At 41.5% G+C, this 12,480-nt stretch overlaps 2 protein-coding genes and 1 long non-coding RNA gene across 5 annotated transcripts; 1 reads left to right on the top strand and 2 right to left on the bottom strand.

Moving 5' to 3' along the window:
• Positions 1-1,117: 1,117 nt before the first annotated feature.
• Positions 1,118-2,304, top strand: LOC133004982 (uncharacterized). Its single transcript, XR_009678352.1, has 3 exons — positions 1,118-1,218; positions 1,335-1,524; positions 1,751-2,304. It is a non-coding gene; the product is annotated as an uncharacterized LOC133004982 (long non-coding RNA).
• Positions 2,247-7,988, bottom strand: LOC133004981 (protein disulfide isomerase Creld1). Of its 2 annotated transcripts, none has more exons than XM_061074567.1 (11): positions 7,812-7,988; positions 6,257-6,377; positions 6,072-6,154; positions 5,540-5,650; positions 4,982-5,073; positions 4,603-4,782; positions 4,404-4,499; positions 4,224-4,307; positions 4,027-4,122; positions 3,789-3,929; positions 2,247-3,685 (listed from the first exon to the last, which is right to left on the bottom strand). In XM_061074567.1, the coding sequence occupies exons 2-11, from the start codon at positions 6,371-6,373 to the stop codon at positions 3,465-3,467; spliced, it is 1,221 nt and encodes a 406-aa protein (XP_060930550.1). In that variant the 5' UTR covers positions 6,374-6,377; positions 7,812-7,988; the 3' UTR covers positions 2,247-3,464. The 2 variants fall into 2 exon arrangements, with proteins under 2 accessions (XP_060930550.1, XP_060930549.1); XM_061074566.1 differs by lacking the exon at positions 7,812-7,988 and adding an exon at positions 6,486-6,622.
• Positions 7,989-9,426: 1,438 nt separating this feature from the next.
• Positions 9,427-12,216, bottom strand: mbd4 (methyl-CpG binding domain protein 4). Of its 2 annotated transcripts, none has more exons than XM_061074816.1 (8): positions 12,107-12,216; positions 11,824-12,032; positions 10,783-11,516; positions 10,565-10,630; positions 10,310-10,444; positions 10,072-10,221; positions 9,801-9,904; positions 9,427-9,713 (listed from the first exon to the last, which is right to left on the bottom strand). In XM_061074816.1, the coding sequence occupies exons 2-8, from the start codon at positions 11,952-11,954 to the stop codon at positions 9,639-9,641; spliced, it is 1,395 nt and encodes a 464-aa protein (XP_060930799.1). In that variant the 5' UTR covers positions 11,955-12,032; positions 12,107-12,216; the 3' UTR covers positions 9,427-9,638. The 2 variants fall into 2 exon arrangements, with proteins under 2 accessions (XP_060930799.1, XP_060930798.1); XM_061074815.1 differs by having other exon boundaries at positions 11,824-12,004.
• Positions 12,217-12,480: the final 264 nt, after the last annotated feature.

The following is a 12,480-nucleotide window of genomic DNA, read 5'->3' as shown; positions in this document are numbered from 1 at the left end:
TAAAATGTCCATAGCAGTCTTTTCAGGAGTTAGGGGCAAAGTCTTTGTTCCAGGTCCTGATGGAGCCTGTATTGGGGTAATTATATTCATAGTATTATGATTAACCTAAATCTTAAATCTTATAATTATTAGCACACATCACTGTTTGTACTTACTGCTCAGCTTGTAATAAAATGTTTTAGAAGTTGAAATGATTCATGAGAGAAATCCGTCTTCTGACGGGTTGTCCTGTATCATCTGTTGACATGTGATGAGGTCTGGAGACGTCTCCTTACTGTCTCTGGTTACTCCATTGTCACAGGGTTATAATCTTCTTCTGTGTGCACTGACCTTAAACTCCACAGCAGCTTTCTCTTGGTCGGGGGGGGTAACCTGATTCCCAAGGCAACTGTTGCCAATGCTAAACACTCAGTGAATGCACAGGCAGATTAAGGTTAATTCTCTAACTTGTACCAGTACAGTCATTTGGATCAGTGTTATGATCGAATGTGAACAGACCTGCAACGTTAGGAGGAAAATTAAATCCTGCAGGACAAAGACACAAAGACTGATCTTGTCTGGTGGACGAACAGAAGAGAAACACTGGACAACAAAATGAAACTACGTAAGATAACTTTTCTATTTGGTGTTTATAATAATGTTGGTATTTAACAAGCTGTGACTCTGGTTATGTCAATCTTCATTACCACAGCAGCCTTAGCTTCCACACCAGTGTATATTCGTAATGACACAGCTGCGGTCAAGCAGAGTCGCAGCCTGGTGGTCACTCCCAACACTTTTCCCATCATCTCAGACTCGGCCCGACTGTGGACAAGCAATCAGGTGAGATTCAGTGACAGTCTGTTCATTGTGTGACTGTCTCATAGGAAGATGAAACAAAACATCTATATATCTGATCCCTAGAGTTTTCCCAGACTGAATCCTTTACATCCACCTTTGGTCCTTAAACGCATCGTCAGTCTGGAGACACCGGCTGTTCACCACCACAACCACCAGAGGACGCTGATCATGCAGAGAAGAGAGCACCACAGGTAGGAGCACTGGGTAGCGTCACTGTGACCGATGTTTAACAGAATCAGTAAAAGAAGAAAAGTCACAGAGCTGATTCCATCCTGACTTTGCAGAGCTGAGTTTAAAGTCTTGTCATTGATGTGTCAGGTATCATCAAGTGTGGAGAAAACCCTTTTATGGAAGCAGCAGTGAAAGAGAAGAATACAGGTGAATGTGTGGATACCTTCACTTCACAGGCTGTGTGAAGAAGATGAGTCTTTTGTCCTGCATCACATCTCATACTGCAAATACACTTTAGTGATGAGTCTGTCTTCCTCTGACAGGAGGGAGCTGCTGGAACAGTTAAAGAGGCAGATGGAGGAGAAACGTGTGGCCCTGAAACTGCAGCTGGTCGGTAATGTGAAGGAGTCCGAGTATTTATGTGAAGTGGACCGTCTCGCCCTGTCCAGTGACAGAGAGCAAAGGATCCAGCACAGCAGAGCAATGACAGTGTTCAGAGACGAGAACAAGAAGGTACACCTCCATTCACACATTATACTTCCACTGCTAATACTTTCATATTTAGGGAAATAACATCTGTTTGTAAAATTTGGTGCCTGAAAGTAAGAGAGAGTGTCGTGAAAAAAGCTCTATAATGATGGCTGCTCTCCGGATACAACAACATATGAAGGGAGTGAGTTGTGGTGTCTTTCCTGTCTCAGCTGTGTGTGTGTGTTCTTGTGCTTGTGTGTGTGTTCAGCTAATGGAGCAGAGCTGGAGGGACAGAGCACTAACACGCTCCCAGGAGATCCTGAAGGAGAGAGAGCTGCTCCGCCTCAACCCCATTAACTGGAGTGGAACACTGAAATAGGTTGAACCTCAACATCCTGGGGAACAGACTTCAGGCTTTGCTGCAGGACCTGGTTCGGCACAGGGGTCGGATAACATTGAAAAATAACATACTGTATATAATGCATGTAATTACTGCTGTGATAGTCATTGATGGAACATTTGGAGGGGTTTATAATTAGCATTAGAATGTCACTGTTATCTTAGAGTATGGTAAAAATCTAAACATAGAACTGACACAATTTATAATGGTGCTTCTGTTACATTGTCAGACTTGTTTTTAAAGTTGACCATAGTATTAAAATAGATGCAGCAGAACCAGAGATATCGTCTTTCTTATTCCATTCGTTCAACCTTGTCTAAACCTGATGCCTACATTACCCACAATGCAACTTGACCAGCAAATGTTGAGAGTTTTTGCATCTCCTTTAATTTATGACAAAACATGCTGTTGAAGAAAACAAATTCCATACGCTTGAATGTTCTGTTTATGCAAAGAGCATACAGTTCTTCACAAAATGAGAATAAAAATGACATGGACGGTTGCAGACTTTTCTCATAAAGCAAACATCTATAATGAACAATGACTGTATGGACGAGTTTTTCACCCTTGGAAAAGATACATATGATGGATGGATGAGAACAGATGCCTCAGGTGCTTTCTAACATGATGCTACAATACCTGCTAGAGTCACAACTGGATAAATTAAAAATTGCATTAAAATGCACATAAATACACAGAGAAGATGTCGAGAACTAAATATAACAAACATCATTCCAATAAATATTGCTTTCGAAATTAAAGGCAACAGAAAATGGCTTACATCATCAAGATTAGAGCTGGTATTTACCTAAGCACATTCCTCCAAACTCTTAAGAAGTGGTCAGTAGCAGTAATGTTGGTGATCCAGCAGCTGTCAGACTTTCATGCCAAAGTGAGACAAATTAAAACAGTGTAGTACCTTTCACTTCAATTCCTGTTGTCATGCAGTATTACTGAAAAGAATAATTTCAGGAAGTAAGGAAATAAAAAATAAAAAGTCCTTCTGTGAACATTAATAACCAGTGGTTCCTAATGGAAACATCCCAGAGTTTCAATGAGCTTTCTCTTTGGGCTGATTTCCTCGTCTAAACCGCAGGCCCATAGCAAACATTGACTGGGAACTGTCGAAACTAAAGCAACATTCAAACTATGGGAAAAGCTCTGCTTGACGGCGGATGATGACTGGAGGTTTCGATTGTGTGGAAGAAAGACATCGTTTCTCGAGCAACATCGAGGCCAGATGGAAAATCCAAATGCATATTAGGTTTGAACAATCAGCGGTGGTCTTCATGTCAACCTTGTTCCCAACAAAGTTGAGGTAGGGGATTAAGTTCCTTTACATCAGTGCAGTGTGGCCTTGTTAGTTCTTCTTCAAGATATATGGCTCCGTGGCCTTAACGTTCCTGCATTATCCTATTCATAAACATTTATTACCCCAAGCCCTTTCAAGTAACTCCCAAAACCAAAATAAATCCCTGAAAGGCAAGCATTGTCGTGATCATTTTCTGCCCCAGTCGAGTGATATTCACTTTTATTGGCTGGTATTCCAAGGTCCTTTCATTAAATCGAGGCCACGGACAGTCTAGCGTCCTTTTATGAATCCATCCAGCATGTAGTCCCCCTTCTCTGTCAACCAGTATCCGGCCATAGCAGCCACACCTCCAATGAAAATAGCCGTGAAAACCATATCACCCTTAGCAGCGAGCGTAGCGATGGCACAGATCACAACCCCAAAGAACATCTGCTGCAGTACAAGAACCTCGTCGTCTGTCATGTCGTCAAACAGTCCCTTCTCTGGGCCGGCTGAGGAGCGACACAGAAAGAACATTTAGGAAACAGATCTGAGAGGCTGTCAGCAAAACACCATGTTGTACGTTTCTGCAAATTTACTGCTACGACTTCTCACCAGGTGGCTTGTTCTCGACACAAATGCTGTCTCTTCTGATGAATCCATCGGCACAGTCACAGTGGAAAGAGCCCTCCTCGTTGATACACGCCTCGTTGAGTCCTGGGCACGCTATCGCACGCTCATTACATTCATCTATATCTGTGCAAAGGAGCAAAGAAACACAGTTTAAGTACATCAGGCCAAGGCTAAGAGTTAAATCGTAAACAAATTTATGAGATAAGCAGTGGATCCTTACCAAGACACTTGGCTCCTTTCAATCTGTAGCCACGTGAACATTTCTTACAACGGGCAGGACCGCTTCCCATGCATCCCACACACGCCTGATCACAGCCTGGATTGAGCAGAAATCACAGTGGTGAACATTGCATACCGAACTACACATTAAGTCCTGTAATGTGACTTGAGCAGCAGCAACTACACAAGAGAACCTACCTCTGCATTCATACGCTCCATCTGTGTTGTGACAGTACGTGTTCGAGGGACATCGAGCCAGCTCCGTACCACACTCGTCAGTGTCTGAGAGACATACACGGATACTCAGAATACCAACGGCCAACAAACTGGCACAGAATCAATGAAACGTTACAAAATGAACTCTTAGGCCACACTCACCCACACACTTGTTGTCATGGAGGATCCAGCCCGGTTTGCAGTCCAGGCATTTGTAGTCCTGCGGCCCTGAGCACTTCTTACACGAGTAGTAACAAGCTACAAACAGAGAGATAATGAGACCTTCAATTTGAGCTGAACTCAAACACAATTAAGTTCATGCTGAGGATTTGTTGATGATTGAAAGGTTTATCTGAAGCACCTGCACAGGCTCCTTTGCTGTCATTGGAGCTTTTCTCTCTGAAGTAGCCATCAGCGCAGCCCTGGCACAGACTGCCTGAGTATCCAGGATCACAGACGCACTCTCCATCTCCCAGTCGAGTCCCCTCCCCCTCACAGCGGCCTAGACCACCACACACCCCACCAGGGCTGGATGGACACTCTGTATTGGATGAGTATGACATTAGTGATTCCCTGGTCACAGGAGCATGATTCTACTAACAAACGTTTGATTTGACTGTGTGATGAATTCTAAATAATGTTTAACATGGGACAGAAATAAATAAATGAAGGTCTGGCACAGTAAGATTTGATATAGGGATATCAGGTGGCTTGTGGTGAGTGGTCTGTGTGCTCCACACCTTTGCAGCCAGGCCCAAAGTGTCCAGGTGGACAGCAGAGTCTCAGTTCCTCTATGCACAGCCACTCAAACAGGTCTGGTGCCTCCTGCTGCCTAAAGGACACAAACATCATGTCAGAGATAGAGTTAGAACAGGGACAAGGTAATACGTCGTGAGAAAACATAATTACACAGCTGAAACCAACACTGGCTCAATATGGTAAACAAAATGTGGGATTCAGCCTTATTTAAATAGAGCTTAGCTACTTTAATGATTTTATATTATATCGATGTTCATCAAAATATTTGTTATTTTTGTTTGGCCATGAAAACTAGACCTAAATCTCATTTAATTGTTATTTACATGAAGTAGTTTTTCCACTGCATGATCCACATACTAGCCTGATTCCAGATCTAGCACTTTAATCACACTGATAAACATGAGCTGCTCCCAGTAATGGCTACCAGACGACTAAACATCACCTGCTCCTCAGCAAATAAGCCATCATGCAAACGATGTTGGGCTGAGTGAAAGAAATGAAAGGGAGAGTCAAATCGAGTATGCAAACAATGCATGTACCTGTGGAACCACCACGTCTCCACCTGGTCCTCTATCTGCTCCAGCAGCTGGTTACATTCAAAATCTGTTTTCTCACAAGCAGCTTCTACAATCTCCAGCAGTCGAGTCTCACTGAAACAAGAAGGCAACATTTAAGAGATGCAGCTGGGGAATATGAAAACAGAACAGGTGCAGGAGCTTTGTTACACCACAAAAGAGCGTAACATTTGAAATAGACTGTCTAATGCAGTCATTCACACAATACAAAATATTATCTATATTTGCTTGGAAGAACTTTCTTACTGAATCGCATTCTGTAGGATGTTTTCAGTAATACAAATTAAAGAAAGAGGAAAGTTGGGAGTAGGTTATGTAGCAATATGAAATTGTTTTCTGAAACAATCTGTGTCATCTGCTATCTCTTTTTGGCATGTGTAATGCCAGGAATCGACTGCCAATTCACAATCCTTTTTAGATTAGGTATATACTGTATATGTGCAAGTTTTTTTAGTATTTTCAAGAATAAATAAAGAATATGAAAACTTGCTCTTACCTCCGTGCATACTTAGCCAGCTTATCTTCTTCCCAAGCAGTGTTACCACCCCCAAAGTTCTTTTTCGCTGTTACGTCCAAACCCTAAAAAGAGGGAAATCATTTTAGGGCATCATATACCAAAAATGATGAACTGGCACAGACAGACAGAGATTAACTGATGCTTCACTATTTTCACAGCAGTACCTTAATGAAACTTTCGGTGAGTTTTCGACAGGTCTGGCATGGCGCTGTCTGGACTCTCGCCACAGAGAGTTCTGAGAGAAGTACCAGAGCAGGCAGGAACGGCCAGGCCCACCACATGATCCTCCAGAAGAAACACAAGCACACACAATCAATACATTATGCAAATTTTTTTAGTGACAAACACACACATACAATTTTGAAAATTGTAATACATACATTTTTTACTTACTTTAGTTCAAGTTTCCCTGATTAGCATTTTAAGGGTCAGATAAGGTTTGGTAAATTATTTATATCACACTATAATAGACATTAGAATTGGAAACTTGTCCTGAGGAGGAGATAATTAGTTTCACTCCTCTCCATGGGTTTGTTTGCTGTGCTGCTTTGTTTACTCATCAGCAGGACAACCAAACAACTCGTGAGCAAATTTCCACGAAACGTGATAAGAAGATGGGACATGGGACAAAAATTAACCCTGTAAATTTCGGCAAGGATCCAAACAAAGGGGGTGAAACAGATTTAAATTCCTTTCTTTATCCATGCAAGATCTTTGCAAGCATTTATTTTTTTTGGGACACTTTCACAGATTTCCCAGAGAACAACTCATGGATCTTGATGAAATAAATCAAGTCTATCTAGATGAATGATAAATGTGACTGTGACAATTTTGTGAAGCTTCATTTTATACATTTACTGATGGGCCTGCTTATACAGCAGCCTTCACTTCATGATTTCCACAGGAGGAGTAACAGTTGCTAACATATATGATATGAAACACATTTGCTTATAATTACAATATGGTGTATAATAAAACGTTGATTCAATAAGTAAATGCTGCTTCTGATTTCTGAATAGAGGATTTGACTTTAAGTGTTGCAGAGAAGAGTTTTACCTGCTGTTTTCTTGTAAGACTGTGAAATAATATTAAGTATATTGTAGTTTGATAAGCCAACAAATGTCTCAAATGTATTTTCATCTAACAACCCAGGTCAAAAGAACAGAAACATCTGTATAATATAGCATAAAAACAACTACTAACTGGTGTTATCGTGTATTTATTTGATTGTCATTTTCTCTTATTATTTTTAATGAAGACCAACGTCATCTTCATAATTTTGGTGAAATTCAAACTGAGCTTTACATGATTAACAACAATCCTCACGTGGCTCAGTGGCTTGTCTCCAAGTGTTGCTGTGTTCATTAGTGTTGTTGTTGTAGTTGTTGTATTAATTCTGTAGAAAAAGCTTTTCAATCACTCGCCTTAACTGGGATGCTCTAGTTCCCCCATTAGCTTAGCCAGCTCGGCTAGCTCAGCATCAGCACCACACTAGACCAGCTGACTAGCAGCTAAGGTCGATAGTTAGCAGCTAGCCGAAGCTAACCTTGTTTCATCATTAGATGAGCAGACTACAATCACAAAGTCCGTTGAACTCTAGGGTGTTAGCATCTTTAGATATTCAACCACACGTGTCCTCAACGCTGGAGACACTTTAAATAAAAAGCAACTATTAGCATTAGCTAGCCGAGCTGTTGTTAATAGCTGCTGCGCTCTTACCTTATCGCAAAACCACCACGACCGCTGCACCACTGACGATTGTCCGATTCCCTGCGTGTTCATACAGTAAAGCAGGAGGGTCATATTTTGGAGAGTCGGGTTTTTAAAGCTTCGAGTGAGCCATTGTTGTAGCAGATGTCGGGGACCAGCTGAGCGAGAGGCTGCTAGGTAGAGCTGGTGGAGCAGTGGCGAGGATGAATGAACCAGCAGCTGGTTCCCTGTCCTCCACACAGGGAGACACCGCCCAGACCCGAGGAGGATGAGGGATTTAACTCAACACACACACACACACACACACACACACACACACACACACACACACACACACACACACACACACACACACACACACACACAATACCGACATTTAACAAAAAAAAAACCCAGAGATCATTAAAACCTTCTAATTTTCAAAATATAGAATGAAGAACAATAAAAACCAGGAGCCAGTGTTCACATTAGCACACATAAGTTGGCATAACATAAATGTAAATATATATAAAAATTATAAATACTCATCAACAAAAATTCCAATGTCTCTCCCATTAGTCATTGCTAATGACAGCATTCAGTTATACTGTTATTATACTGTACTTAATTTTCATTATCTGCTTCACTTACCACTGTCTTGCTCTCTTTGTTCCCCATGATCTCCTTTATTTAAATTTTTCACTTCCAGGTGAATACTCCCCTTTATTTTCTTTTAATTCATTTTCAATTTAAACTTTTAGAATGATACAGAACTGGTGGATAACTCCTCATTATTTTATTTTATTTCATTTTCAGAATGATACAGAACTGTAGCTCAGACTTGAACGGCACAGGGCTCCTTACAGGAGACTTCCTACTGAGATTTCCTCATGATACAACACTGTTGTGGAGTAAGGTTTTCCAGCCCTCAGGGGGCCCATCATGTCCTGGGGCCCCAAGCAGTTGCCTTGCCTGTTCGTAAGCAGAGCCTCTGGAAGTTATTGAATCGGGTGAGGGTGGCAGCAGCTCTCTCTCTCCCCTCAGGACCTGCTGATCTGTCCCTAATGATCTGCACCATTAGCTGCACACACCTCATCCTAATCCTTTTTGCCCCATTAAGACCAGTCTCTGGTCCCCATGAGATCTACTGTTTCTTAGAAGGTCAATGTCCATGCTGGGAAAGCTCCTAGAAAAATTAGTACAAACACACACTGGATTGGAAGCTAAGGCTGCTGTGGTAATGAAGATTGAACTAAACAGAGTCACAGCTTGTTAACAACCAACATTATTATAAACAGCAAATAGAAAAGTTATCTTAAGAGGTTTCATTTGGTTGTCCAGTCTTTTTCTTCTGTTCGTCCACCAGAGAAGTTCAGTCTTTGTGTCTTTGTCCTGCAGGATTTCATTTTCCTCTTAAAGGTGAAGGTCTGTTCACATTCAATCATAACACTGATCCAAATGACCGTACTAGTACAAGTTAGGGAATTAACCTTAATCTTCCTGTGCATTCACTGAGTGTTTAGCAGTGGCAACAGTTGACCAAGAGAAAGCTGCTGTGTGGAGTAACCAGAGACAGTAAGGAGACGTCTCCAGACCTCATTTACATGTTTATTGATGATACAGAAAAAACAGTCAGAAGATTGGTTGAATAATTCACTCATGAATCATTTGAACTTTTAAAACACTTTATTACAAACTGGGTAAAAGTTTTTAAATAAGGGCATAACACTGATATTTCTATACTATTAATAAAATTACATAAACCTGAGCATAAACATGGTCATCATAATACTATGAGTACAGTTCATCATAATACTTAGATAACAGGAGTCTGTACAATTCTTTGGACACTGTGCTTCAGATTCCAAGAGTTTCATGGTTCTCCCACAGCCAGGCGTGATATTTGTTTAACATGTGATCTTTAGGTGTCACCTTGACATAAAAAAACAAAAAACAGAGATTTTATTAATAAATATGAATGGAATACAGAGAGAGTATAACTGTTAGGATTATTCTCACCTGTCTCCACTCTTCCACACAGAAGATCCTGTAGGAGTCGTTGCCGTACTTCCCGATACCGTGCAGCTCGATGGGGTAACGCCACTGTTTAGTTAGATACTCATCTGCATGGGAGAAAATGGATTGTGGGATTTCTCTGACCACTGGTATTTCCTCATATATCTCGGGCTAAAACCATACAATTCTGCTGATAAGACATTAACACTACAATAATACAATAATGTGCTCAATTATAGTGCATGTGTTTCCATTAGTTGACAAGCCCATTCACCTGAGAAGCGTATGAGTGCTTTGGCTCTAAGCTCATAGAGGCCAAGTGGCTTCATAAGTTCAGACATCGGCTTCCAGTCGGCCTCCCGGGTCACCTCGGCTGACGGGTAACGCTCAAAGAACTGCCACAGCACTGGAATAGCCATCTTGCCTGCAGAATTAAGAAAAAGTTAAATAACACACTTAGGTTCAGGTTGGTTTGCCATCCAGTGTTGAAATGTGTATAAGAAGGACCTTACCACTGGTCTTGTTTAGAAAGATGGTGGCAACCAGGAGCTTCCAGGGATCATGGAAAAGGGTTTCCTGCACGAGGTTGAATGGAGAACGAGGGGGTGTCCACTTCTTAAAGGCTTTCCTCCTGGGTGGACTGAGTCCTGAGTACGGATAGAGAACAAATATGATTTAATTTCATAAATACCAATGTTAAGTCCCACATATATATATAAATAAGCTTCCTCTTTGCTTCTTTTACGAAAATAATCATAACATTTTACCATCTTTCAAGGATTTTCTGCTGAAATAAGGGCTTGTTTTTCGTTTGTTTTCCGAGCTTTTGGACTCTAGGCAGACAGAAAACCATTATGTGTATATATTATACATGTACAGCATATACACGAAGAACACACATCAGCAATGGTACATGCATTCAAACATATCAAATTGCAAAGTAAATAGAGGACACAAAGACAGAGAGATCACAGATTGTACTTACTATTCTGGGATCCTCTCACCGGTGTAGAGCTGACATCAGTGTCGGGTAACAACACCTCCTCTTCAACATCCTGATGACTGTCAGCATCAGTCTCCAGTTCAGAATTAGGCTTTTTCTCGCCTTCGCTGTGAATTTGCATCTCTTCATCACCTCTTTCCTCCTCTTTCTCATTCTCGCTCTCAGTGGCAGGTTCAACAGTCAGTGTCGGGACAGACGGCTGTGAGTCTGTCTGTTCGTCCACCTGAACACTGGCAGTGATTTTCTGTTTGCTAGATGGAACCAGTTGGAGCAGCTTCTCTTTCAGCCCGACTCTCTGAGGACTCCCCTGCATAATCACATCTTCCACTATTACTGGAGGGGAGGTATGGATGCAGCACTCCACAGTCTCATCAGTTTTATTTCCACACACTTCTGGTAAAATGTCGGTATTAATATGGTTAAAGTCATCTGAACTCCTAACATTGTCTCCTTTAGTACTTCTGCAGGGGGAAGTGGCTCTTTTAAATGTACTTGGAGGTGTATTCAGAATTTCCACTGCATCTTGCGTTGTCTCCTTCTGTTTTTTCTTTCTCCTCCTCGGTTTTATTTGGGTGGGGAGTATTATTTGTGAAGATGTGATGACATCACCTTTGGATGTGGTGAAATCAAAGAGATTGATGTCCAAGCTCCCGTCTTCATTTTGTAGGAGGAAAGCATGCAGGGATGACTTTGACCGGAACTTCTGCCCCTGGGGACTTAAACAACAATAAGATCGATTAGACTCTGCTCACATTACACCTGCAATGCACATCCAGCACTGTAAGTACTTTACTTAGGTACTTTGGAGGCTAAGATTTATATCCATTATGCAGCATAATCAGAGCTCGGATATCAACATCATGGGGTGAGTCAGGGATCACAAGAAGAGACGACAAGTACCCAGAATAGCTTTGTACAAGTGTAACTATGAGAATCTGTGCTGCTCATTCCAAATACTTTTTAGATTTGAGTTTGTTTTCTGTTTGATTAAATACAAAGAGGATAACAAGAAAACAGATTCACCTTATTATGTAGACGTCCAGTTTGCCTGCTGTCTTGCCTGCTCTCCTCTGCCTCACCTCCCTGATCCAGCCAGGGGGCATCGTGGAAATGTGGCACGAATCATCTCTGTCCATAAGACTTTGGTTGTTCATGTCGCCACTGGTCTCCAGCTGGATGCATTTAGAAGGGTGTGTTGTTGTTTCTGACCCGAATGGGGGAGGGGTGACAACCTGGAATTATTTACCACAACAACACAAACATGACATTTCTACACAGTGCAGTGTTACATAAAGTAGACAGGTACCTCAGGAGTATATCACAGATGCATCTTCTCACAGACGTGCAGGACAGATGTGGAGTCTGGGGTGTGTGGTCTGATTCCTCTGTGGCTCAGTGCACGTCTACTTTCTGCCAACTCGTATCGTATTTTGCTTTGCAGACAGGAAGCAGCGAGTAGATCCGAGCCACGTTGCCAGGTTGGTCGATTTTCCGCAATATTCTGTTAGGTTATCTTAAATTATCATAATTTAACCAAATATAAGCAGACAGAACATATTTTTCAGATTTAGTGGGAATTTATTACACTTTGAATTGCTTATCAAACACAAACACGTACACAAAGCTGTGAAACCATTCGAACCTTGTGCAGAAATAAACTGAGAATTGTGATGTTTTTTA

Source organism: Limanda limanda, chromosome 7 (assembly GCF_963576545.1).
Source record: "Limanda limanda chromosome 7, fLimLim1.1, whole genome shotgun sequence".
Taxonomy (NCBI): Eukaryota; Metazoa; Chordata; class Actinopteri; order Pleuronectiformes; family Pleuronectidae; genus Limanda; species Limanda limanda.
Note: the sequence above shows the minus strand (reverse complement) of the source record. Positions and strands in the feature narration are given on the sequence as shown.

Coding starts and splice junctions, on each gene's coding strand:
- LOC133004981 (XM_061074567.1), bottom strand. CDS start 6,373: ATGTGGTGGGCCTGGCCGTTCCTGCCTGCTCTGGTACTTCTCTCAGAA. Junction 5,074..5,539: donor GAGACGTGGTGGTTCCACAG/GTACATGCATTG, acceptor TGTGTCCTTTAG/GCAGCAGGAGGCACCAGACC. Junction 4,308..4,403: donor CCATGACAACAAGTGTGTGG/GTGAGTGTGGCC, acceptor TATGTCTCTCAG/ACACTGACGAGTGTGGTACG.
- mbd4 (XM_061074816.1), bottom strand. CDS start 11,954: ATGAACAACCAAAGTCTTATGGACAGAGATGATTCGTGCCACATTTCC. Junction 10,445..10,564: donor CAGAAAATCCTTGAAAGATG/GTAAAATGTTAT, acceptor ATCCGTACTCAG/GACTCAGTCCACCCAGGAGG. Junction 9,905..10,071: donor AGCACTCATACGCTTCTCAG/GTGAATGGGCTT, acceptor TCTCCCATGCAG/ATGAGTATCTAACTAAACAG.